This window comes from Geotrypetes seraphini, chromosome 2 (assembly GCF_902459505.1).
Source record: "Geotrypetes seraphini chromosome 2, aGeoSer1.1, whole genome shotgun sequence".
In the NCBI taxonomy this organism is placed as follows: Eukaryota; Metazoa; Chordata; class Amphibia; order Gymnophiona; family Dermophiidae; genus Geotrypetes; species Geotrypetes seraphini.
The window spans coordinates 34,381,637-34,406,883 of NC_047085.1; the positions used below are offsets into that span (position 1 = coordinate 34,381,637).

At 42.2% G+C, this 25,247-nt stretch overlaps 1 protein-coding gene across 4 annotated transcripts in view; it reads left to right on the forward strand.

Moving 5' to 3' along the window:
* ADCY8 (adenylate cyclase 8) overlaps positions 1–25,247 on the forward strand; it is a 588,267-nt gene that overhangs the window by 17,085 nt on the left and 545,935 nt on the right. For 2 of the 4 annotated variants that reach the window (XM_033933217.1, XM_033933218.1), the window contains exon 1: positions 22,032–23,129. The exons of 1 other annotated variant lie outside the window; for it this stretch is intronic. In XM_033933217.1, the coding sequence (XP_033789108.1) occupies positions 22,224–23,129 (906 nt within the window). In that variant the 5' untranslated portion in view covers positions 22,032–22,223. Of the gene's footprint in view, positions 1–20,942; positions 21,153–22,031; positions 23,130–25,247 lie in introns of those variants that run through there. One more of the 4 variants, XM_033933220.1, reaches the window with a different exon arrangement.

Sequence of the window (25,247 nt, forward strand, 5' to 3'; positions counted from 1 at the left end):
CTAATAATAACAAAAGAACCTCCACTATGACCACCTATTAATTCTTTTACAAACCACCTCACCCTCAACAACCCGTTAAATGTTTATAAGATCTACAACTTACCTCTCTAGCTAATCATTGTAACTCTGTTTTTTTATTTAAATTAACCTTTTGTAATCCGCCTTGAACCGCAAAGTAATGGCGGAATAGAAATCCCTAATGTAATGTAATGTAATGTAAACTCATCCTAGAAAAAGTGCTGCATACCTAACTGCTGAATATCACTATGGTCACCTTCGAAGTACTCCCCTTGGGAAGCTATGCACCAACTTCAAAGCAATTTTGGAACTCTTTTTCTGGAATGGCTATCAGGGCTGTCATTGTATTACTCTTGACATTCAGGAGAATGTCATCAAAATGTCTTCCTTTCAATATTCCTTTATCTTTGCGTAAAGAAAAAAGTCATTGGGGGCCAGATCAGGTGAGTAGAGAGGGTGTTCCAATACGGTTATTTGTTTACTGGCTAAATACTCCCTCTCAGACAGTGCTGTGTGAGCTGGTGCATTGTCATGATGCGAGAGCCATGAGGGACCATTTTTGCACACAGCTTTCTCATGCCAAGATTTTCAGTTAATATTTTCCAAATGGTTTCTTTATCAATGTTTGCTTGGTCTGCTATGCTTCTCACAGTCAACCGATGATTTTGACGCAAAGTTCAACAAATTTCTGCAATGTTTTTGTCAGTTCTGCTCGTTACTGGCCGCCATGACCTCTCTCCATCAGTGACGCTTTCTCTCCCCTCAGAAAAACGTTTAATCCATTTGTACACTGCCGTTTTCTTCATGCCTTTATCCCCATAAATTTGGACTAACATGTCCCCAATCTCACTTCCACTCTTGCCAGGTTTAACAAGAAATGTAATGTTTGCTCCTTGCTCTAATTCAAGCTCTTACATTCATGCGACAGCACATAAAAACATGCCACAACAATAATGAACATCAATAATGTCAACAAAATTTGGAGTTATTCCGGAAGAGACATTCATTGGGGATAACACTGTTTGGTCAGCAGTCATGGCAAGCAGCAGGATAAACACATAAATTGAGAAACTTGGAGTAATTCTATGTATAAGTTTTTGGAGAGGCAGCTCTTGGTTAACATCCCCCGAGGAAGACCCATCTGGGGTTGAAATGCCTATATAAAGAAAGGGCGTTGGGAGTATCTACTACACATCAATGTTAATGGTGGCAGGTGCTGGTACTGTATATTAGGCCCTTAAGTGACAAAATGTCTGCATGCTATTGAAGCATTGTCCCTACAAACACCGTTCATTCTTCAGAGCAGCTGATGTTCTCTTCAAATTTGGATGCCTTGTCTACAAAGCCCTACATGGCCTATTGCCTAACTACCTAACTGCTCAATTCTTGTTCTCATCACCAAGCCACTCCACACATTCCTGATCATTTTTTACCTACCCTTCAGTCAAAGGCTGTACTCGGAAAAGATTCATTAACCGACTCTTATCATACCAAGCCGCTTCCAAGGAACCTGAACTAGGCCAAATGGTTAGAATATCAACATCATATATGCATTTTAGAAAGCTATTAAAAACCCATCTAACAAACATAAAAACTCACTTGTATACCACAAATACTGTTAAGCTCTATGCAGTTCACAGGGATTAGCAATATAAATGAATAAACAACCAGTATCTAACTTCCAAAAGATTCTGTAAAAAGATGTGTCTTTAAAGCACGTCGAAATTGTTGGTATGAATTTGAAAGTGTGAATATGTGAGTCAAATCCCTAATCCAAGAGGCTGCCTGGAAGGACAACAGTCGTTCCTGGAATTTTTTATATTTGCATTCCTTTGCACAAGGAAACGAGAATAGTGAGTGAGATTTTCTAGAATGTTTAGAATTTATAATGATGAAAGATTCCACAAGATACTCTGGGATTAGACCTGTTAAGGCCCTAAAACAAATACAGTCGAATTTAAATGTAATCTGTGCTTCAACCGGAATCCAATGCAGTTGACGATAGAAATTGGTGACATGATCATACTTCTTTAGATCAAAAATCAATCTAATTGCGGCATTCTGTATTATGCGCAATCTTTGGAGATATTTTTGAGCTCCAGCAAGATGGACGATGTTACAATAATCAAGCTGACTAAGGACCAACGATTGGACTAACAGTCGAAAGGAATTAATATCAAAATATGCTCTAATACAGTGATTCCCAACCCTGTCCTGGAGGAACACCAGGCCAATCGGGTTTTCAGGCTAGCCCTAATGAATATGCATGAGAGAGATTTGCATATGATGGAAGTGATAGGCATGCAAATTTGCTTCATGCATATTCATTAGGGCTAGCCTGAAAACCCAATTGGCCTGGTGTTCCTCCAGGACAGGGTTGGGAACCACTGATCTAATAAGTTCTTAGTTTCTATAGAATATAGAAATCTCCATCTGTTCTCAAAATTCTTGTAATCCCTTCAGAGCAGCACACAGACGTGAAACTATTGTTAACTCATTGATGCCAATATTCTATCTATTGTAGCTCACTGACAATCATCAGCCCATCTCTTTTTTTTAAACCGCATAGAACCGAAAGGCTTTTGCGGTATATACATAAAAATTTATGTTATGTTATGTAGCAAAGGAACACGATCAACATGATCAATTTCAAAACGAGAGGAAAATCAATAGAAGCTAGTCTCCTTGCAAAAGCAAAATGTGGAAATGGGGTACAAAGGAATAATAATAATTTTTATTTTTATATACCGCTCTACCACATAGTTCTAAGCAGTTCACATATATTACTAAAATTATACAATCGATGAATAAAAATACAATGCTCTAAATAGTACTAAAATTATACAGTAAAAGAATAAAATACGATATACTAAAATACAATAAAAATCCTTAAGAATGTTCTAGCTATAAGATCAATTTGCAATTTGCCTGTCAATATTCTGGAACATCAATATACAAATTTATCAAATAAATTAGTTTTTAGTAATTTCCTAAAGGACATATATAAGTGGGCCTGTGAAATTATAGTACTTAGCCATTGGTCCATTTTACCTGCCTGAAAACCGAGCAATTTATTGAAACAGCTTTTAATCCAAAATCTTTCAAATATCCATAAATTCATAAAAATTCTCAATTGCTAACAATGTGTGTGTGTGTGTGTGGGGGGGGGGGGTATCTTCTACTAAGGTGTGCTAGCCAATTTAGTACATGCTAAATGCTAACACGTCCATAGAATAAAATGCCTTAGCCTTAGTAAAAGACCCCCCCTATGTATAAATGAAAATTGTCCATTCAAATTTCACAATTCCGACTGAGCTGATGCCAGATCCGGATAGTCACAGAGGATAATATGGGTGAGGATATCTGAAGGAAGGATAAAATGGAAGGGAGCAAAATTGTTATGAATATAAAGCTCTGAACCTATAAAAAAACTGAACTTATCAAAAAAGGAAGAAAGACTTTTAAAATGTGCAACTAAGGCACAATGCTATCAAAGCCTTTCCATAACGCTGCACTTCCTATGGGTTTCCAGGAGTATAATACCATGGAACTATGAAAAGGAAAAGCATTATTAAGTAACCTCAAGGCACAATAGAAAGATAAAATACATCACCTTAAAACTGCAAGAGAGCAAGGAATTAGAAAGCACACTTAAAGGCAAAAATCAACTTACTCATAAAGGTTATGGCACAAAAAATAATTAACAAATATGTAGTTGCCCCCATATTGCTATGGCTATAAAGTGGCCAGGAGGAAATCAGAGGGGCTATATTCAGTTAAAACTCCAAAATTTCTATTATAAAGACAGCAAAAAAAAACCAAACAAACAACCTCCAACCATAATAAATAAGGTTACTTTAAAAATCCTTCCATAGAAAAACCATCTCACCTAAAACCAAGAGCTATTGCTTTAAAACACGGAAAGGAACCTTAAGGAAGATTTTACCTTTCTATGATTCTAAACAGCAAAATAATCCGCCAGGTCACGGAGGAGATGTTCCTGTAGAAGCGCCACTGCTATTTTAGAAACACGGACATTTTCCAGAGCAGTCCCACAGGTGACTCAGGGCACAAATTAAAAATGGAAAAAGAAGCCACAACAGCTTCTCGACTCCTTTTAGAAAAGGGCTGTTTTAAAAAGAAGGGGGGGGGGGAAACACACCCCAAAACTTTAAAGGCCCTCTTTTACAAAGGTGCGCTAACCATTTCAGTGCGCGTTTAACATGCGCTATATCAACACGTGCGCTAACTGCTAACACGTCCATAGGATAACATGCACGCGTTAGCGTTTAGTACATGATTAGCGTGCGCTAAAAAGCATAGCGCACCTTAGTAAAAGAGGTGGAAAGGTGCGCTGATGGATTTAGTGCACACTAATTAGTGTGCATTAGGGGCCTGATTCTCAAAATGGTGTCCCGACTGTAGGCGGTGGTAGGCGTGCTACCACTGTCTAAGGGACCAATAGGGATGCACATTTCTTACAAAAATCAATGTGGTGAACGACACCTGCAATGTAGGCATCTGACTCGGTGACCCGTGCGCGGATTTGTCAGTGTACCGACTCGGGGGTGTTAAGGCAAGGTTTACATATGATTATGGGAATTCTTACATAAGTGGATATCTGGAAGGCCCTAATTTGCTCAGACTCCTAAGGTCCTCAAGCCTCCCATGGGACGGCGTCTGATATCCACTTATGGCAGATTCAGTCATGGGGTACAATTGATGGGGTGCCATTGTCGTGCGCGCACTTGTCCATGCGCGTAATTGTCAGGGCGCCTAGACAGCCTACGGATGCAGATGTACCATCAACAGTCATGATAGTTGGCATGTGGTACTGTACCATGTGCTAGCTGCTACAGCAGGCTCCTCTTCTGCTCTACCCTGGTCATGAACAGAATAACAATGGAGATGCCAAATAACTTGGGATGCGTTTCGACTACAGTGCCTATTTCAGGAGTCAGAAGTAGAAGATACAGTGGGGAATGAGGTAGTCTCTCTCTTCTGGAAGGTGGGCTGCCTTTTAGATCCAATGTGACAGGTTCAAGGTTGGCTAGTGCCTGATCCCAAATTTCATCAAAGATATACAAGTCTTCACTCACGTTCAGAGCCACTGAAAGCTTTTACCAAAGCAAGAAGGTTGCATCTTCTACTTCTGATTCCCGAGGCAGGCACTGAAGCTGAATCACAGCCCGTTTCAAGTCAGAGAAGATCCCCAAAAAGAATTTGAAGGAATATTTATTGGCTATTTGTCATCTCCACTATTATTCTGTTGTTGGATGTACTTTGTGGAGTTTTGTTCTTCTGTTTTGGTTTTGCTACCTCGGTCATGCTCATATTTCCGTGTTAGAAACACAAAACAATGTGGAGAAATGATGTTCCTGAGACAGATTTTATTGACCTTAAAATAATAATAAAACTTGACAAACCACATAAAAACCTTTAGGACGCAGTCCGCTGAACAGCTTTGGCCCCTGGCCCCAACACGGTCCGTGTTTTGACAGAATGCCTTCTTCAGGGGTCCCTATGAAGTCCTATGGTAAAGATACCTGGATAACTATGCCAGTTGAAAATAAACTGATCCGTAAAAGCTGTGCGCAGGGCTCAAAAGGCCTAGAGGTTTTTATGTGGTTTGCCAAGTTTTTAATATTATTTTATTACATTATTATTTTAATATCAATAAAGTTCGTCTCAGGAACATCATTTCTCCATATTGGTTTTTGTTTCTTCTTGGATTTGTCTGTGGAGATCATTGGGTCAATTCTCTTGTTTTCATATTCACATGTTACGCATGTTACCATTCTGGTTGTTGTTAATGTAAGTTAACGTGGGTCTGTGCTAATGTTTAACAGGTGGTAAAACCCACACTAGCAGCTTAACTCAGCTTAGTAAAAGGCCTTCACACTTCCACTTCTTAAAAAAACCTAAAGAGACTGGGTCTGATTTTAACCTTTTTTTGGTCTCTCTGCACCAGGTTTGCGTTTGCGTATCGTATGTTAAAATTTCTGCAAATAAAAGTACATTCGTATGGGACTTTGTGAGCTGCAGATAATCAAAGGATGGACAAAATCTTTGCCCAGATTAACCAATTGATGACTGTCAGATTGGTTTTGGTTCGAAATAAGCTTGTTATTCATAAGAAACTGGAGAACACTGAAAATAATCTTAACATTTGAGGCGTTTGGATTTTTTTTTTTTTTGTTCTGAGTAAAGTGTTGTCTCCTAAAGGAATTGTTCTTAAAGATGGTTTAAAATATCCTGCCGCTGTGGTGCCCCAAGTGGAAGCATATTTATTACCTCCCATGTGAGAAGAGATTAGGTTTATAACAGCAGGAAGATGAAATTAGAGAATCAAAGAAAGCTGAAGTCTCTCAGGGCAGCTTAGAGGCAACAGCTATACTAGAGGGCTCTTAAGAATATAATTTGGAACAATTATATACCGTATATATGTGTGTGTGTGTATATGTGTATTTTCACAAGACATTGAAAATACAATGCACATACATTTTGCAAATCAAGATAAGGATTTTACGGGTGGCATGACATTTTTTTTTCTGATTTTAGTAAAAAAAAATGCAAGAAAGAAGTAAATTGTTTCTGTAAAAGGGGCACCTTTACAGAACTTTGTTAAGCGCTAATGTGCCTAAACCAGCAAAAAGGGCAGGGGGATGCACAAATGCATTCCGCATTAGTTTTTGCATGTCCACGCAATTATTAAAAGGCATTTTGGTGGAATTCTTTCTGCCATATCTATAAAATGGAAAGATTTATTGCTTTACAAAGGGGGTACTTTAAGAAATTTCAGGATGTGTGGAAACCATTAACAAAATATTGTAAGGATTAAGTAAAATTATTTCCCTTTTAATTATCAGTTCAGGATATAGGGAGGGGGGTATTTTTCTTATTACATATCTATATATATATATAAAATCGGAGGTATGTATGTGTGTATGTATGTATGTGTGTGTGTATGTGCCGCGATCACGCAAAAACGGCTTGACCGATTAGAACGAAACATGGTATGCAGATCCCTCACTACCTGGGATGATATGTTCTGGGGGTCTCGCAGCCCACCTGCACACGTGGGCGGAGCTACAAACATAAAATCAGATTTCACCCATTCATGTCAATGGAAAAAATGTAAAAAGCTGCCATTCTCACAGTAATTCAAAAACGGCTTGACCGATTTGAATGAAACTTGGTATGCAGATCCCTCACTACCTGGGGTGATATGTTCTGGGGGTCTCACGGCCCACAACTCTATGTTGCTTGCTCAAGGGTGGGTTCACCCAAGAATTTATATGTTCTTGCTCCAGGAGGTGAAACTAAAATTGTTGTTTATAATCACTTTTTGCGTTAGTTGTATTGTATTCATTTTGTCAAATATTTCACATTATAATTTGAATATTGTACTTTTTATTAAGCTGTAAAAAAATAATTTCATTCACCACTATAAAGTATCTTTATTTGAATCCATTTACAGTGTTATTGCTATAATTAAATACCCGTGCAACACCGGGGCATCAGCTAGTATTATATAATAATGGAAGATATGGATGGGAGGGATGGGAAAGGGGAAGGGATAAAAATTTATATAATGTACCAATGATTGTTTATAAGTGATATATTTATTGTTACTGTGAATGAATATATTTTACACTTAATGTAATTTTGAAAATGAATAAAGAATATTAAAAAAAAAAAAGAAGGCGTGTCATTTTATACCAATGTGCTTTTAGGCCCAGATTCTATAAATGGCGCCTGAAGTGCCTAGCCGATCTAGACGCCTAACTAACCCCCTCCTTTGCTAACACGTAGCGCGAGTTTTAGTGCTGGCAGTCGCGGTAACTGCGCCGATGCTCATAGAAATTCTATGAGCGTTGGAGCTGTTACCACCACGGCTGGCGCTAAAAACCGAACTAAGGTTTTATAACAGGGAGAGAGGTTAATTAGCTGCTAGGCACCTAACTTGCAAGGCAACTATTACTTCAGGGTAGGCATCTACTCCTAAGGGCCTGATTCTGCAAATGGCGCAGGCCAATCACTGGTAGGCGCCATTTCCAGAATCGCGTCTATTTTCTTCTACAGACGCCTTAAATGTAGGCCAGCATTTTACAGGCCTGCATTTAGGGCATTTGACTCGTGCCTACGAGAAGTGCCTAGGCAAATCTACGGATGCCTAAGGCCACTTCCAGCATACACCATGCCTAGGCCAGCCTTAGGTATCCGTAGGTGTTCCTAGATGTCTCCATACGCACGCGAACGATGCCTACATTGTAGGTGTCCTTCGCCCGATTGATTTTTTTAAAATTTTTTATGTGCATCCTGATTGGTCCATTCGACGCTGGTAGAACGTCTACCACCGCCTAGAATTGGGCTACCGTTTTTTAGAATCAGGCCCAGAGTGCCTACGAGAAAGTAGGTGTGATTACGGGCAGATTCTGGACAGATTTGGGGCGAGGTTTGACTTAGGCATACTCATTTAGATTTAAAATAAACCCTAAGTTTACTTTGGAATGTTCAGGGATATTGAGTATAAACTCGAAGGTCAGAAAAGGCTGAAAATGTCTAATTATATAACTGACCTAAAATATGCACAAAACCTATGGAGAGTGATCAAACTAAAGTATATAAAAACACTCAGAGATGTTGAAACTCAATAAGGAAGGCTGAAAAACCTCCTTTGGGTGAAGAGTTCACCTTCCAGTCATTGTTGTTTTATACAGAAACTTTGATCACTGGCTCCAAATGGTAGTGTTTAGCTCAATTCAAAAAGTTAGATTGATATCTTCTTATACTATTATAGTGAAAAAGTCACTGCATATTGTGTAAAATTCAATTTGCACTTAGCTTCAGCTGGGTGAAGGGGTCCCAACGCGGCCCCGTTTCGTTCCCTGCCTCAGGGGACCCGAGTAGTAATATTCAAAACAGGCTCCTGGATTAGTAAAGCTGATAGTCATAAAATCGTGACTAATAGTGGAACAGTTTGTTGCTGGTAAATCGGTGAGTTAAATGCTGAAAACTGATTTACCAGCAACGAACTGTTCCACTATTAGTCACGATTTTATGACTATCAGCTTTACTAATCCAGGAGCCTGTTTTGAATATTACTACTTGGGTCCCCTGAGGCAGGGAACGAAACGGGGCCGCGTTGGGACCCCTTCACCCAGCTGAAGCTAAGTGCAAATTGAATTTTACACAATATGCAGTGACTTTTTCACTATAATAGTATAAGAAGATATCAATCTAACTTTTTGAATTGAGCTAAACACTACCATTTGGAGCCAGTGATCAAAGTTTCTGTATAAAACAACAATGACTGGAAGGTGAACTCTTCACCCAAAGGAGGTTTTTCAGCCTTCCTTATTGAGTTTCAACATCTCTGAGTGTTTTTATATACTTTAGTTTGATCACTCTCCATAGGTTTTGTGCATATTTTAGGTCAGTTATATAAATAGACATTAAAATAAACCCTGGCATAAGCAGGAGTGTCCCTAAGTTTCCAATGCCTAATGGCATCTAAGACTGCTTAGGCATGATTCTATAAATGGTGCCTAGCGGATGATTGACAATTGCGGTCCTCGGCGCCTTGAAGTTAGGTGCCGTTTATAGAATCAGGCAGGCCCTTATTGGTCCTTTTACTACTAAATGCTAACGCGTGCATAGGATATAATGGACGCTTTAGCACACGTTAGCTTTTAGTGCGCTGACGCACTAGTGCGCCTTAGTAAAAGGACCCCTGGTGTTTAAGGTGCTAATTTCCTTAACATCCATCAAGATACATTAAACCCTAATGCTGCTTGAACCCTCCGAGTTTCATTAATTTTGGAATGCAGAGAACATAGTACCTGAGAAGCTCAAATGGTCCTTCAGGTCTTTAAGCCTGAGGTATTTGTGACCTTTTGACATCCTTGCATAAATGTTTTTCTTTCTTCTTCTTCGTCACTTAATTCTCTCCTCAGTATCTTTTTGGTTCTTGGACTCCAACCATTTTTGTGGGCTATAGGAAAGGGTGGTTTTGTGTTTCCTTAATCTACATAGTTTGGATTGGAATTGATCTGTTTTATTTACACTATGTACTTGAATTGGGTAATTGGGTTGAATTGGGTAACTAAGGTTATTGATGCACATTGGTGCTTTAGTGTCGAGTGGGTATGGTGCTGCTATGAAAAATTTTGTTTTCTCTGAGTTTAGTTTTAGTCTGAATTTGGTCATCCATTGCTCCATCCGATTTAATACTTCTGTTGCTTTGGGGGTGACTTCTGAGACAGAGTTGGTGAATGGGATGATTATAGAAAATTTTTTCTACCTTTGTCTTCTGTGGTTTCTGCTTTCCTCATCTTCTTGTAACTCTCTTCCTTCCATCCACTGTCTGCCGTCTCTCTTCCCCTATATAGCATCTTCTCTTCTTCTATGCCCCTTCCAGAAATTGTATGCCTTCCCCTTCCATCTCTCCTTTCACCCCCATTGGTCTGGCATCTCTCTTCTCTCCTTCCCTCTTCCACACCTCTCCTCTGCAATCCCTTTCCCTTTTTTTCCTCATTTTCCTTTTCAATTTATTTTCTGCATCTGTCTAGATTACGTTCTTACTACCCTCTCATCAATGTCCTTTTTTACTGTCTACCTAAAGCTTGCCACCTCTTTCCCTCACCCTTTCCAGTATCTAACTCTATCCTCGTCCCTCAATCCAGTATGTGCCCTTTTTTCTTTCTCCTCCCCACTTCCTTCCAGCATCTGCTCCCCCTCTCCCTCACACTTCAATTCAGTGTCTGTCCCTCTCTCTACCCCTTCAATCTACTGTTCACCGTCTGTCTCGCCCCTTCCAGTCACTTCCCTCTCTGCCCTTTCCATCCAATGTCTGCCTTCTCTCTCTTCCATACATCTTCCTTCTTTCTATGCTCCTTTTATAACTATCTATCCTGTGCCCCTTCTCTCATTTGTACATGATTGATTTCAGCTCTGCCACCTCTCCATTTTTTTCTCTCTGTCACCAACCCATCCTCTATGCTCTGGCATCTCTCTCTTCTCTTTCCTTCGCACCCCACAGTCTGGTATCTTCCGTTCCCTGATTCTCTGGCATCTCTCTTCTTTCCTTTTCTTCCATCTTTCCCTCCCCCTCCATGCTCTGACATCTCCCCCTTCCTTTTCCCTTAGTCTGGCATACCTTCCTCCTTCCCTCCAAGCCCTGGCATCTCCTTTCATTCCCTCCCTCATCTTCCTTCTCCCTCCAGCTGGGTACAGCAATGCTCTCCCCTGCAGCTCTGAACTTCCCCACACCTGCTCCCCCCAAATTGTCAATGCTTTGGTTACTCTTCTTTCTTCCTCCCTCCCCCCCCACGCGGGACCCTGCGGCACCATCAGCTCTTAGTCCCTCTAACGCCGGCCCTGCAGCTCCGGACTTCCCCACACCTGCTCCCCTCCCCCGATCGCTATTATTTTAAATGTTATGGTAGCCGCGGCGCTGTATCCATCGGAGGAGACTTCTAACCTCGGCCTGCCCCAGAACTCTTCCTGCAGCCACCGCCCGCCTAGGAGGGAACAGGAAGTCGCTGTTGCAGGAAGAGTTACAGGGCAGGCCGAGGTTAGAAGTCTCCTCTGATGGATGCAGTGCCGCAGCTGCCATAACATTTAAAATAATAGCGATTGGGGGAGGGGGGGAGCAGATGTGGGAAAGTCCAGAACTGCAGGGCCGGCGTTAGAAGCAGTAAGAACAGGACAGCTAAGCGTGCCAGTCCAACGTCGCCTTCAAAACCGGCCGACTGTGCACCCCCCCAAGGCGTGCACCTGGGGCGTATCTCCCCACCCGCTCCCCCCCTTGGTACGCCACTGTGTCGTCTTATTTTCTTCATTTGGATCCTTTTTCCATTCTTTAAAGGATGTTTTCTTTTGTCTCTAATAGCGTTTTTCACTTCACCTTTTAACCATGCTGTCTCTCGTTTCCTCTTCTTATCACCTTTGCTAATACGTGGAAATCATCTGGTCTGTTTCCACGATGGTATTTTTAAATAATATCCACGCCTGGTTTACATTCCTAACCTTTGCAACTGATCCTTTTAGATTCTTTTTAACCATTTTCCTCATTTTATCATAGTCACCCTTTTGAAAATTAAATGCCTCTACTGTAGATTTCTTTTGCGATGTCACTCCCCATATCAGCTCAAATAAAATAATAATAATAATAATAACAGTTTATATACCGCAGGACCGTGAAGTTCTATGCGGTTTACAATGATTAGAAATGTTACAGATTGAGTGAATAAACAAAGTTACAGATTGTATGAATAAACAAAGTACAGATTTAATGCAGGTGGTTCTTGCGCTTGGTTGTTAAGGACTACGATTGAATAGGTTGGTTTCCTAAGTATTTCAGGAATAGATGTGTTTTCAGGCGTTTCCTAAATTCTCCACAGATAGTAGGCACAAGCAATTGTTCAAGGTCTTTACCCCATAATACTGCTTGATGTGCGAGAAGATGTTGATGATGACTTTTAAATTTACAACCTCTAACCGGTGGAGAAACGAAGTTCAGGTGTGAGCTTCGCTTGTGTCTGTTGGTTGAGAAAGAGAAAAGGTCTGTTATGTATTTAGGGGCTAAGCCATAGAGTACCTTGAAGCAAAAACAACCAAACTTGAATTTCACACGTGCCTCCATCGGTAGCCAGTGTAAAAGTCGATAGGAAGGTGTCACATGATCAAACTTCTTCAGTCCACAAAGTAGTCTAACCGCTGTATTTTGAACTAGTTGCAATCGCTGCATGTACTTCTGGGGGAGTGCCAAGTAGGCGATGTTACAATAATCAAGTTGACTCAGAATAAGGGATTGTACCAGAATTCGAAATGATGAGGCATTGAAGTAAGCTCTGATGGACCGAAGTTTCCAGAGGGTGTGAAAGATTTTTCTGATCAAGGAGTCTACCTGGTCTTTCAAGGTCAGGTTTTGGTCTAGTGTTACACCCAATATCTTCATAGTGGGTTGAATTGGGTAACTAAGGTTATTGATGCACATTGGTGCTTTAGTGTCGAGTGGGTATGGTGCTGCTATGAAAAATTTTGTTTTCTCTGAGTTTAGTTTTAGTCTGAATTCGGTCATCCATTGCTCCATCCGATTTAATACTTCTGTTGCTTTGGGGGTGACTTTTGAGACAGAATTGGTGAATGGGATGATTATCGTGAAGTCGTCAGCGTAGCTAAATAGTTTTATCCCCAGTGGGATAGTTGTGCACCCAATGAGGACATGTAAACATTGAAGAGCAAAGGGGATAGCGGTGATCCTTGTGGCACGCCAGATGGATTGCTCCATGTATCTGAGAGATAGTGATTAAAATGGACTTGGTATGTGTGTGATATAAGGAAACCTCGAAACCAGTTCAGTACTTCTCCTCTGATTCCGATTGCATCTAGGCATTGTAACAGTTTTCCATGGTCTACCAAGTCAAAGATGGAACTCATGTCAAATTGCATGATTAGGGCGTTGAGGCCTTTACTGAACAGGTAGCACAAATTGTCCAGAATGGCCGTAATTACTGTTTCAGTGCTAAATAGAGGCCTAAAACCAGACTGGGTTTCGTGTAAGAGGGAGAATTGGTCAAGGTATTCCATTAGTTGGGTGTGTACCAGTCCTTCCATGATTTTTACCATAAATGGAATAGATGCTACAGGTCTATAGTTGGTTATTGATGTTGCTGGTTCTTTACAATTTTTTGGGATTGGGGTTATTATAATATGACCATTGTATAGGTTATTGGTTAGATAATTCAATAGGGATAATTTAAAGCCTAATGGAGCTGCTTTCATAATCTCTGGGGGACAAGAGTCTAAGACACAGTATGAATTAGAGTATTTGTTATATAATTTGATGTAGTTATTCCAATCTGAGTTGTGAAAGGAACTTCAGATCATATCCGCTGGTATTTCATTTCTTGGTATATCAATTGATTAATGTTCGTATGCAGGAATTGTCGAGTAGTTGTTTCTTAGGTTTTTGATTTTTGAGTCGAAATGTTATGTTAGTTCGTTTGCTGAGGGTAGTTTGGCATTATGCATGGGTTGAGTGTGGCGTGTGGTGTTGAATAAATTTGTAACTATGTTGAACAGTTCTTTTGTATTGGCTCCTTTTGAGCTAGTATTAGAAAAATTGATTTTGGACGAGTAAAATATGATCACCTTATGATCACTGTTTCCCAGTGAACCCAACATAGTTAACTTCTGTACTATGCCTTGCATTCCACTAAGGACCTAATCTAAAATAGCACCCCTTCTTGTCGGTTCCTGGACCAGTTGACGTCTATTAATTTTAGCTCCCTAGCACTCTCTGATGTAACATTTAGCCAATGTTGGGGTAATTGAAATCACAGAAAAATATCTCAAGATAAGAGTAGGCAGGAAATCTAAAAAACCTACCAATCCACTACTCTCGTCTGGAGGAGTGAAGAAACTGCTATGACACAACAACAAAGAAGTGGAGAAAAAAGGATTCAGTAGCTTCTACACCACAATAATATAGCAAAAGCTAAGAAATCGCCGAGTGCAGCTTAATCACCAGCCAATAAAACGCCACAAATATAATCCAAATTGTAAATTGTCATAAACAGTTCTAACAGCTACCAACGGGCAGTTCAGAAACTGGCAGGAAAAATGAAAAATCACTTAGCTCAGGGGTGCCCACCTTTTTTTTGGCTTGCGAGCTACTTTTAAAATGACCAAGTCAAAATGATCTACCAACAATAAAATTTTTAAAAACACAAAGCACACTGTACGCAAAAATGTTAATTATCATTTGTATTTGGGTTTTTTTCACAGATCAAAGCAGATGACTTTAAAATATGCAATGTCACCTCAGTAACAACTATACAAAAATAGACAAATATACCCACTCCCCTTTTACTAAACCATGATAGCGGTTTTTAGCGTAGGGAGCTGCACTGAATGCCCCTCGCAGCTTCCTACGCTAAAAACCACTATCGCGGTTTAGTAAAAGGGGTCATTTTTCCTACCTTATTGTCTGGTGATTTCATGAGTCTCTAGTTGCACTTCCCTCTTCTGTAAATCCAATATTTCTTTCTTTCTTTCTGCTCCCTCCCCTTTTCTTTCTGTCTCTCTTTCTTTCTCTCTCCCCCTGCCCCTTCTTTATTTCTGTCTTTCTCTCTCCCCCTGCCTGTCTTTCTTTCTCTCTCCCCCTGCCACCTCTTTATTTCTGTCTTTCTTTCTCTCTCCCCCTGCCTGTTCTTTCTCTCTCCCCCTGCCCCCCAAGCCATCATGCCGATTTCTCCACTTCCCTGATTCTTTTTCTCTCTCCCTGCCGCCCCCTCCCCGTAAGCCACCAAGCCAATTTCTCCCTGCTTCCCCGAGCCAGGCCTGGTGCGTACAAGTGCCGGGCCCACAAGCCTTCATCTCCGACGTCAATTCAGACGTCGGAGAGGAAGTTCCAGGCCAGCCAGGCAGCAATTGGCTGGCCCAGAACTTCCTCTCCGACATCAAAATTGAGTTTGGATGTGAAGCCTTGTAGATCTGGCACTTGTACGCGCCTTGTCTGGCTTGAGGAGGCAGGAAGAACAAGATCGCAAAGGCAACGCTGAGCCCCACAGCAGCAGGAAACAATCCCTCTCAGCACCAGAAATAGGCAACTTCTCCCAGTCTGCATGCATTTTAACAAATAAGGGAAGTTCTGGCAGCTCCGCTGGCTAACCTTTTCAATGCTTCTCTAGAATTGGGAGTGGTAGCAGAGGACTAGAGAAGGGTGGATGTGGTCCCTCTCCACAAATATGGAAGTAAGGAAAAAGTAAGGAATTACAGGCAGGTAAGTCTGACTTTTGCGGTACGTAAATTAATTGAAACACTTTTAAAACAGAGATTAGTGACATTTCTGGAATCCGATGGATTACAGGACCCAAGGCAACATGGATTCACTAGAGGCAAGTCTTCTCAGACAAATCTGATCAATTTCTTTGACTTGGTGACCAGAGAATAGGTAGAGAGAGTGTGCAAGATGTGGTGTATTTAGATTTTAACAAAATCTTTAATAGTCTAATCGAATCTAATCCTTAGGTTTGTATACCGCATCATCTCCACGTTCGTAGAGCTCGACGCGGTTTACAGTAGGAGAAATAGGAAGGAACTACAACAGAGGGTTAGAGGTAGAAGTGTGAAGAAAATTTAGAGGACTTGGGATGCCAAGATATAAGAGTTTCCTTGATTCCTAATTTGGAGGGAGACTTACATTTTTTGAGAAAAGCCAGGTTTTCAGATGTTTGCGGGAAAACTTGGAGGGAGCTCAAGTTCTGAAGAGGGGCGGTAAGGTTGTTCCAGAGCTCAGTGATTTTGAAGTGGAGGGAGGTCCCTAGCTTTCCTGTGTGGGAAATGCCTTTTAGCGAGGGGAAGGATAGTTTTAATTTCCGGGAGGGTCTGGTGGTATTAGGGTTTGAGGAATTCCAAGAAAGAGGGATAAAGGGATAATAGTGTTTCACACAGGCATCTAATAAATAAACTTGAGTGCCCTCAGGATGGGCCCCCATAGTGACAGTCTGGGTCAGGAACTGGTTAAGTGGAAGGCAACAAAGGGTAGTGGTCAATGGAGATTTCTCTGAGAAAAGGGATGTTACCAGTAGTGTGCCTCAAGGTTCAGTTCTTGTCCCTGTTCTTTTTAAACATTTTTGTAAGCGAAGTTGCTGAAGGGCTGTCAGATAAGATTTGCCTCTTTGCGGATGATACCAAAATCCCCCTGATGGTGTCAATAATATGAGGACTTGGGTGTCATTGTATGTGACGATCTTAAGGTGGCCAATTAGGTTGAAAAGGTGTCGTCGAAAGCTAGAAGGAGGCTAGGTTGCATAGGGAGAGGTATGGCCAGTAGGAAAAAGGAGGTATTGATGCCCCTGTATAAAACTCTGGTGAGATCTCATTTAGAATATTGTGTACAATTTTAGAAACCGCATCTTCAAAAGATATACAAAGGATGGAGTTGGTCCAGAGGAAGGCTACTAAAATGGTGCATGGGCTTCATCGTAAGGCGTATAGGGACAGACTTAAAGATCTCAATATGTATACTTTAGAGGAAAGGCAGGAGAAGGGAGTTATGATAGAGATGTTTAAATACCTACGTGGTGTAAATGCATGAGTCGAGTCTCTTTCATTTGATAGGAAGCTCTGGAATGAGAAGACATAGGATGAAGTTAAGAAGTGATAGGCTTAGGAGTAATCGAAGGAAATACTTTTTTACAGAAAGGGTAGTAGATGCATGGGACAGTCTCCCAGAAGCAATGGTGGAGACAGACACTGTGTCTGAATTCAAAAAGCCGTGGGATAGGTGCGTTGGATCTCTCAGAGAGAGAAAGAGATAATGGTTACTGTGGATGGGCAGACTGGATGGGCCATTTGGCCTTTATCAGCCATCATGTTTCGATGTTTCTGTGTTTCTATGTAAGGACCTGAAATTTGGCAGCTAAGATTTAATGCTAAGAAATATAAGGTCATGCATTTAGGGCTGCAAAAATCCGAGGGAACAGTACAGTTTATGGGATGAAGAACTTTTCTGCAAGAAAGAGAAGCTGAACTTGGGTCTGATGATCTAAAGGTGGCCAAACAGGTTGAAAAGGCAATGGCGAAAGCTAGAAGGATGCTAAGGTGTATAGGGAGTGGTACATCCAGTAGGAAAAAGGAGGTACTGATGTCTCTGTATAAGGTTCTGGTGAGACCTCATTTAGTATAGTGTGTACAATTCTGTAGGCTGCACCTTCAAAAAGATATAAACAGGATGGAGTTGGTGCAGAGGAAAGTTACTAAAAAGGTTGGTGGTCTTCATCATAAGGCATATGGGGACAGACTAAAGATCTCAATCTGTATACTTTGGAGGAAAGGCGGGAGAGGGGAGATATAATAGAGATATTTAAATATATTAGATTACATTACATTACTGGCCAATATTCCGCCTGTACCTTGCAGTTCTAAGCGGATTACATCAGAAAGATACCTGGACATTTCCAGGAAGAGAAATACAATTAAAGAAGTTGGTCCTAGTACAACAAGAAAGATAGCTGGACTTTTCCAGTAAAAGGAATACAATTGAAGGCGTAAGGTTTGAAGCAATTTTGATAAGATGATTCTAAGAGGGGGTGAGAGGGGAAAAGGGAGGGATTAGGACGTTTGGGTGAATTTCTTGAATAGTAGGGTCTTGATTTCTTTGCGGAAAGCCTTGAGGTCAGTTGAAGCTGTCAGTAGGTTGTACAAGAGGCTAATCTCTTTCATTTGAAAGGAAGCTTTGGAATGAGAGAGCACAACATGAAGAGGTGATAAAGCCTGGGAGTAATCTCAGGAAAGACTTTTTTTTACAGAAAGGGTGGGAGATATGTGAAATAGTCTCTCGATAGAGGTGATAGAAACAAAGACTGTGTCTGAATTTAAGAAAGCGTAGGACAGGCACCTGAGATCTCTTAGGGAGAGCAGGAGATAGTGGATACTGTGGATGGGCAAACTGGATAGGCCATTTGGCCTTTATCTGCCATTATGTTTCTATGACTGAAGTCTACAAAATCCTGAATGGTATAGAACAGGTATAAGTTAATTGATTTTGTACTTCATCAAAAATTACAAAGACTAGGGGACACTCGAAGTTACAAGAAAATACTTTTAAAACCAATAAAAGGAAATTTTTTTTTTTTCCACTCAGAGAATAGTTAAGCTCCAGAATGCATTGCTAGAGAATGTGGTAACAGTGGTTAATGTACATGGGTTTACAAAAATATTTGGACAAGTTCATAGCTTGTTATTGAGGAAAGCTAGTACTTGCCCTGGATTTGGTGGCATGGACTGTTGGTAACATCTCAGTTTTTGCCAGGTATCTGTGACCTGGATTGCCCACTGTGGAAACAGGATACTGGGCTAGATGGATCACTGGTCTGACCCAGTATGGCTATTCTTATGTTCTTATGCCTCTTATGTTTCAGAAGAGACCAGATTCATCAGAGGGAAAGTTTTGGGGTTAGCCACAGGCAACATGTATGAATTACTGCCACTGCCAGTAACTTCTAAAAGTAAAGAGAAGTTTAAAGGTAGACCAGATGAGCGAAATAAGAGAAAGGGGAAGATATCAGAGCCCAGGCCAGGGGAAGAGGAAGGGGGGAAAAGATGGCAGATTATAGGTAGGTGGGAGGGAAGGGGAAGTTACATAAGAACAGCCTTACTGGGTCAAACCAATGGTCCATCAAGCCCACGGTGGCCAATCCAGGTCACTAGTACCTGGCCAAAACCCAAGGTGTAGCAATATTCCATGTTAGGCCTGGGGGACAGAGGGGGAGAGAGAGATGAAGGAGGGAGTGAAAAGAGGAAAGATTATAGGCCATGGATTTTTTTTTTTTGGGTTAGAGAAGAGATGCTGGAAAGAGAGAAGGCAGGAAATGGAAACAATGAATGGGAAGAGACCAGGGACTGTGACATGAAGTGGGAAAGAGTGGGGGAAATGATGATTCTGGAGGGAAGGAGGGGAAGGATAAAGAGGGAGATATGCTTAACATTACAGGAAAGAAGACGAAAAAGAGAGAGAGAGGAAGATGCTGGACTTGTTGGGAGGAGAAGGGAGAAGTAACACTGTTGGGGAAGTATAGTGAACAGTGAGATGTCAGGATACAAAGTGTGTATGGGACAGAGGGGGAGAGATAGTGGACCCTGTAATAAATTTTGTTATTACATTACATTACATGCTTATATTCCGCCTGTACCTTGCAGTTCTAAGCGGATTACATCAGAAAGATAGTTGGACATTTCCAGGAAGAGAAATACAATTAAAGAAGTTGGTCCTAGTATAACAAAAAAGATAGCTGGACTTTTCCAGTAAAGGAATACAATTGAAGGTGTAAGGTCTAAAGCAATTTTGATGAGATGATTCTAAGAGGGGGTGAGAGGGGAAACGGGAGGGATTAGGACGTTATAAATGCAGACTTAAAAAAAAAAAAATAATGGAGAGGGAAGGGGAGAATTGGGGTTCACCAAGGAGGAGGGCACATGTTGGAGGATATACAGGAGAAGAGAAGGTACTGTAGGGTGTGTGTGTTTGGAGGGATGGGGGCGGGGGCACTGCAAAGGTTTGCCTAGTGCCTCATATACTCTTGAGCCAGCCCAAAGAAGCATCTGCAAACTTGCATAGGAAGCAGGGGCAGCAAATTAGTACCTTAAAGGCACAAACCTTTCATGCGAACAGGATGATGATTATGTAGGATGTATTAGTATACCACATTCCTGTCCTGAGGAAGAAGGTTATGCCTTCCAAGACTTGTCAAAAATGTATTTAGTCCACCTCCCCCCCCTCTTTTTTTTTTTTTTTTTTTTTTTAATAAAAATCGTATTTATTACCTGTACACAGATAGAAGTTAATGATATGACCTTGAGATAAGGGTCACAGATTGTTTTCTGTCGGTGCAGACAGAGAAACGCGTTCCACAAAGATATTCATGAAGAACCAAGTCAGGCATCTGTATTTTATGGTCCCTTAACTCACACGGTTCTCAGGGGTATAAGACAATTCAGTTGAGAAAGAAGAGAATGCGCAGACCTCCCCCCACCTCGCACGCTGGGGGGGGGGGAACCCAACAAAAAAACACCACACCGTGGTGCATCTTTAACAATTTCCCGGGAAGCTGAAGCGCGTTTTCTGTCCGCCTTATGAAGTGCTGCAATTCACTCCCTTTCTTCCTTCAGCTTATTCGGGTCTCCATGCGCCAGACCCCCCTTTACCTCATTCAGTTCTCTTAATCAGCCTCCCCCTCCCCCCGGGTGTGGCTTTTTTTGAAGGCGCGCGAAGCCTCCGAGCTCAGACCCACCCGCCGGCACCAGAGGTCGCGCGGGAGAGCGCGCCACGGTCCAGCAAGTAGGCTCGGGGCGCGAGGCAGGCCGTGACGTCACCGGACCGCATCAGCTGACTGCAGGCTCTGCATCTCTCCGGCAGGTCTTTTACTCCCGGCGATCCACTCCACTCCACGCCGGGCTCTGAGGCTCTCCGCACCGGCAGCGCCGCTGCCGAGCGACGGGGCAGAACCCGACCCGAGCCACCGCCGCCCCCCTCTTCTTCCCGCCCGCGTCGAGAGAGAGAGAGAGAAAAAAAGCCTCCACCCCACCAAGGACTGATGGTGCAGTCCCGCTTGCCACCCTAAGTAAGGAGGGACCCTTTTCTGGAGGTGTGGGGGGGATGATTTAGAAATGGAAACAATGGATTTTTTTTCTTTACAGTCTTTGGTCTCCAAAGTGCCACTTCGGGGAAGAAACTTAATGTGCTGCATCCCTGGACCTTAGTTAAAAAAAAACCCCAACCCCAACAACCCCAAAACAAGAAGTCCTAGGTCGGATTCCATCCCAGCTCGCGTTTCCACTTGGGAAGTTTAATGTCTATTGCCAAAGGCTTCGAGTCTTTCATGAAAGCTTCACACCGGTCAGTGATTTACTGCTCCGCGCGCTTTTCCACCCAGCGCTGTCCCTTGTGAATTTACCGAGTGCCATCTCTAAAAATCGGACTTAGAATTGTAGGGATGCACACGACTGCCTGTCGGGCAACATCACCCGACTTCTCTTCTCATCCTGGAGTTTTAGAAGATGACCCTTCCTGGTTTGCGGAAAAAGCGGCCGCGGGATTTGCGCTCATGATGGAAATACCGATCCCCTCGCGCGGATAAGAGCGTCTGTACCTCGATCGGGATCCCTTGGCTTTTACCGATGACCTCCTCGGAAGCTCAGGTTCGAGCCTGGCGAGGCCTTTTGAGGATTACAGAGCCTGAATAAAAAAAAGTCCTGTAAAATACTAAACTCAGTCACTCCGCGTGCTGCGCTAGTGTTAGGAACAGCTTTTATCATAGTCACCACGGCTCCAAGGACCAAGTGGCCGATGCGATTCCTGGATATTTCCGAGCAGATGTTTTATTTTGCAGCCTTGTGAGATACCGCTGCCAGTCTGAACCATCGGGGGGGAGAGGGGGGGTGTGTTTTTTTTTTTTGTTGTTTTTTGTTTTTTTTCTTCAAGTGCAATAGGACAGAAGCAATTTAACCCTTGTACTTCCTCGATTTGTCTTCAAACTAAAAGCCCTACTTTGCGGGGGAAAAATGACGACACGTGTGTCCCAAGCCCGAGCGCCACACAAAAGTTTTGAACTACCGGCTCAGATTCCGAGGGGGCACCTTCCTGTAGCCCGGAACAACGGCTACTAAATTAAAAAAAAAAAAAATACCAACAGATGTATTTCAGCAAACGTGCAAAGCAAAAACTCTACAGCTCCACCATGGAACTCTCCGAGGTGCGATGCTCGAGCGACAGCGAGGAACTTTACACCATCAATCGCACGCAGACGGGCAACAGCGGCGCCAGGCCGAAAAGGCTGCTCTGGCAGACGGCGGTGAGGCACATCACCGAGCAGCGCTTCATCAACGAGCACAAGGCCTCCGCCGAGGAGCCCTGCCCCCACAACGGCGGCAGGCAGTCCGCCGGCAAGCCCCCCGGCGGCGGCGACGGCCACCACAACGGGGGCACCAAAGTGTTCCCGGAAAGGGGCAGCGGCGACCTGGGCTTCCTCCGCCTGGACTGCGCCCCCAGCAACTCCGATTTCTTTTCCAACTGGGGCTACACCTACCGGGGGGTCATCTTCCCCACCCTGAGGAACTCGTTCAAGTCCAGGGACCTGGAGAGGCTGTACCAGCGGTATTTCCTGGGCCAGAGGCGCAAGTCCGAGGTGGTCATGAACATTTTGGACATCTTGACCAAGCTGACCTTGCTCGTCTTGCATCTCACGTTGGCCTCGGCGCCCATGGACCCCGTCAAAGGCATCTTGCTCGGGTTTTTCACCGGGATCGAAGTGGTGATCTGTGCCTTAGTCGTCGTGAGGAAGGACCTGACTTCCTACACCTACTTGCAGTACAGTGGCGTGGTGACTTGGGGAGCCATGACCACCCAGATCCTGGCGGCCGGTCTTGGATACGGCCTGCTCGGGGATGGCATTGGCTACGTGCTCTTCACCCTCTTTGCCACCTACAGCATGCTTCCATTGCCCCTCACTTGGGCTATTCTAGCTGGATTGGTGACCTCCCTTCTACAAATAGTGATGCAGCTGGTTATCCCCCGACTCGCCGTGACTTCCATAAACCAGGTGAGTCTTTGTTAAACATTTATTTTAGGGCGAGAAGTAGGCATGACTTAGATTCAAACCGTTTTTATGGATGCAGGCAATGTCAAAAACAACACAAGAGCATCACAAGGCTTCTTGATGGGGAGATTTTGTGCTCTCTTGCTTTCATTCAACCCTTTTACAGGGGCGTGGATTCTTTTTTTTTTTTTTTAAACTTTATTAATTTTCAAACTTTGACAGTGCCATACAATGAATTGAAACGTAAACACTTCAAAGAAGGCACTTTAAATACACAATTAATACATAAAACAATCATTCCCCCCTCCCCATAGTAGATGAAGACATATTATGGAATTACAGTATTATAATTAAGTCATTTTAGTAATCAAAATACATTTCCCTCCCCCCACCCACCCTGGATGTCTAAGGAAATCTAATACAAGGAGAGATGCGATTTAGTGCGATTCAACATATGCAGTCAATGGGCACCACACCCTATTAAATGTAATCGATTCTTGAGAATTCTCCACTTTAAAGAGTTGCTTATGATTATGGAAATGTTTATTATAGCGCTGGAAAGAGGTGCGAATTGATTTTATGGTAATTCGACTATTCTAACTGGAGATCTTGCCTTTCTAATACTGTCGTTCTTTTGCACTTAAGGAAGTTTTTCTTGTTGAGTTTGTCTGTTTGATAAGATCTGTAAACTCTGTTGTACCTGCACGGAATTTATTATTCTTTTAGCAATGTTCAAGCAAAAAAACCCTATTGCTAGTTGATGGCTCTTGGCTCTCTCTCTCTCTCACTTTTAAAGTAATTTTGTGATTTCAGTTTTTACATACTGTGGGACACATTTCAAACTCTTTCATGCTACTGCAGTTGCCAAAAAAAATTTAATACATGCATGAATGAAAACACAAATATCTCCCTACAATTATTTCCCAAGATTTTAAAAAGGTTTAAAAGCCATTGGTGATCCTTTGGGATTATATTCAGTAACAGCACAAGTTGAAATACAATTATACTCAGTAAAAGCAAATAATAAAGGCATCGAGGGAGATATACTGATAAATTTGTACTCCTGCATGTACCTGAATAATAATTTAAAAAAAAGGGATGCGACTGAGGTTTTCCGTGAATCTTGTGTCGCTGAACTACCTGGTTTGCTAAATGACTAAGTCATATGCTTTTCATTCAGTTAAATGCACGCATTTTATCAATGAGCTCCTTACCCGTGGAAGATGCTTGCCTACGCTGAAGAATCAGCTGCAGCCACGTTGTTCCTAGGCTATGATCCCTGCACATTTGAGATACGAATATTTTCCTTAGGGATTGAAAAAAAAAAAAAAAAAGGAAAATGTGTTTTACATTCTCTATTTGCCTTCCCTGGTGGATTAAAGATTTTGAAATGAGCAAAATAGTACAGTATTTATCTCCAGGTATATTTGCCTCTCTGCTGTAATACCAAATATCCAGTTGGGAGGGATGGAGGGGGGGGCGAGCTACAGGATGTAAAATTAGCACAAGCAGTTGTTCCCAGTCCCAAAGCACATAGGGCGCTCTCCTTTACTCTTAGATCTACAGTAAATCTTTTTTTTTTATGTTCCTGAATATTAATTTGGCTCCCTCTAGTGGTTTTATGATCCGTCCTCTAGTCCAACCTCTTGAGGCTGATTCCAAATTAGTTTGGTACTTGGCCAGTTTTCACTGTCTTCTGCCATGAACCTTCCCAGTCCGATGTAGAACACAGGGCTCCGTTTACTAAGGCGCGCTAGCGTTTTTAGCGCGCGCTAACCCCCGCGCTACGCATAAAAACTAACGCCAGCTCAATGGTGGCGTTAGCGTCTAGCTGCGCGGGGCAATGCTTAGTAAAAGGAGCCCACAGTTTATAGAGGTGATGGGCCTTCAATTTACACCTTGAACTGAGAGCATAAGGCACTAAAGGCACAGACATGATTTCTATTTGCACGATTTTTTGTGATTAAGATCGATAGCATCCTGCTCGTGCATCTATGGTTTTGGCTAAACCTTGCTTGACACAAGCATTTTGGGAACTTGTACTTTGTCAAAGGCCTGCAACTAAAAATGTTTGCTTATTGTAACTATTATTTCATGTGAAAATTGGTTGGCTAGCTGCAT